Source organism: Morus notabilis, unplaced genomic scaffold (genome assembly GCF_000414095.1).
Source record: "Morus notabilis unplaced genomic scaffold, ASM41409v2 Scaffold884, whole genome shotgun sequence".
NCBI lineage: Eukaryota > Viridiplantae > Streptophyta > Magnoliopsida > Rosales > Moraceae > Morus > Morus notabilis.
This window is the reverse complement of record NW_010361302.1, coordinates 126,999-129,214: the sequence shown is the minus strand read 5'-3', so window position 1 is coordinate 129,214 and position 2,216 is coordinate 126,999. Positions and strand designations below refer to the sequence as shown.

Genomic DNA, 2,216 nt, shown 5'->3' with positions numbered 1-2,216 from the left:
TCTCTCTCTCTCTCTCTCTCTCTCTCTCTCTCTCTCTCTCTCTCTCCCTCTCTCCCTCTCTCTCTCCATCTCTCTCCATCTCTCTCTCTCTCAGTCTCTCTCTCTCTCCATCTCTCTCTCACTCACTCACTCTCTCTCTCTCTCTCTCTCTCTCTCTCTTAAAAGTTCTAACTTCTAACTATCGGTCGGCAGATTCGTATGGTTATTAGTTTGTATAGTTTGATAATTTAGTTCGTAGTCTCGTCAAACTACACAAGACAAGACAATATCTTTTCAAATACTTTTCTTTCCAACCTTTGTCATGATTTTCCTCCAGTTATTTGTCTTCTGATACATAATAATCTCACGCATGACGTCTATCTTTTATCTCCATGGCTCTAAGCTTTGCTACAATTTGGGCTCTTCTTCTCTCCAAAGTCTGATTAGCCCAGAGAGTTATATCAACTTTCCACAAACACAGACAGAGCTGGATTCATCCTTTTTCTTCGATTTCGACGATGATAATAATCTGTCACTTTCCAACACTTCCATCGATTCACTCTTCGATACGAATGTCAAGGATTGCAGTACAGCTTTTCTTCCGAACTTCTACTCCACAGCAGAACACAGCTTAGTTTCTCTCTCTCCAAAAAAACCCTATGTTAATTCTCAGGATGAAGAAGCACGTCACCCCAAACGACAAAAGATTACTACGTCCGAAAATCACTGTCGTTTCACTTATGCTTCTGAGCTCTCGAATGCTGCGTTTGTGCCAAATCCAAGTTGGAGAGATGTAAACATTTTCCCGTCGTCACAAGCACTAGTCTTTAATGCTTGTGGAAACCAGGAGATGAAGAGTGACATGAAAAGAGGCAATAGTAGTAGCGGTAGTACTAGTACTACTGCGGTGTCAGCGCAGAGCATCGCGGCCCGAGAGAGGAGGAGAAAGATAACGGAGAAGACTCAGGAGCTAGGAAAGCTGATTCCAGGTGGGAACAAGATGAAGACTGCTGAGATGTTCCAAGCTGCTTATAAGTACGTCAAGTTCTTGCAGGCTCAACTTGCTGTTCTTCTGCTCATACGATCAATTCGGGTAATTTCCACTTCCTTAAAGGAGTTGTCGTCTTTAATTTCTTCCCTTTTGTAGGCAGTGCAAAGACTCGAAATTATATATACATGTTCGTTAAGCTTTCCCATAATACATACTCTTTACTTTACATTTTTTTTTTCAATACTCGTTATTATATCTACCAGTTTTTCTTTTGTTACTCATTAAATGTTGTTTTAAGAATGAAATCCTTGTCTGGCGCTTCTGGTGATCGCTTTTATTAAGAACCATGAATGCATTTATTTATTTCTCGTCTTTAGGTTTTTGTGCTGCTATTTATGAGAGTTTTCGAGAAAAAAACTTTTGTTTGTTTGTATAAATGATGAGGAAATTAATATTCGGTTAACTTTTTCTTTTTTCTTTTTGCCGTTTACTCTCACCGTTCTAAATTCAATAATAAATTAATCTAACATTAACATATATTTATATATGGAGAAATTTATTAGAATGATTATCTAACAAAGTGAAATTAACAAAATGACTTTTTTTTATTTTTTGTGAAGAATGATCATTCGGTCGTTTTTTTATAAAAAATGGTCGTTCTGCAATCATTTTGTAAATACAAATTTTTGAAAAGTTATTTTACTAAGAAAATTTTCCTATTGAGTCATTTTTACAAAACCCTCCATATATATGTCTAATATATATATATATATATTTTTTTTTTTTTGCCTTTTCCTTTTTGTATTTATACAAGCAGGAGCAGAGAGAACAATCGTTAGTGCATATAAAAGAACTGCAAGTTTTAGCATCTCCAATTATTCAGGAAAAGTTGTACTCAGATGAGAAATGCTTGGTTCCCAAAGAGTTCGTTCAAGCCCTAGCAAACAATCATGAGATCCAATCAAAATCCTTCTTTGAAGACATTGAGCACTTGCTGCAGATCAATGGCTGATACAAAGTGACAATATAGATGGTGTCCACCTAACAAAAGCTAATTTACTTTTGGCGTTGTTCTTTTGATTTATTAATTTTGTAACATTTTTTTTTCTTTCTTTTCTGTGAATTAGTCCCTTTTCATTTACTATATAGGTATTAATCTAACTTTCTTGAAAATTTATAATTTTCAAGAAATGTTTCACTAGCTAGCAAGATTCAGTGTCTGTTGTTCAAATATCGTCCTTGAGTT

At 35.6% G+C, this 2,216-nt stretch overlaps 1 protein-coding gene across 1 annotated transcript; it reads left to right on the top strand.

Annotated features, from left to right (window-relative positions):
* The first annotated feature begins 349 nt into the window (after nucleotides 1-349).
* On the top strand, nucleotides 350-1,982 carry LOC21400373 (transcription factor bHLH52). Its single transcript, XM_010099258.1, has 2 exons — nucleotides 350-1,072; nucleotides 1,788-1,982. The coding sequence occupies exons 1-2, from the start codon at nucleotides 350-352 to the stop codon at nucleotides 1,980-1,982; spliced, it is 918 nt and encodes a 305-aa protein (XP_010097560.1).
* Nucleotides 1,983-2,216: the final 234 nt, after the last annotated feature.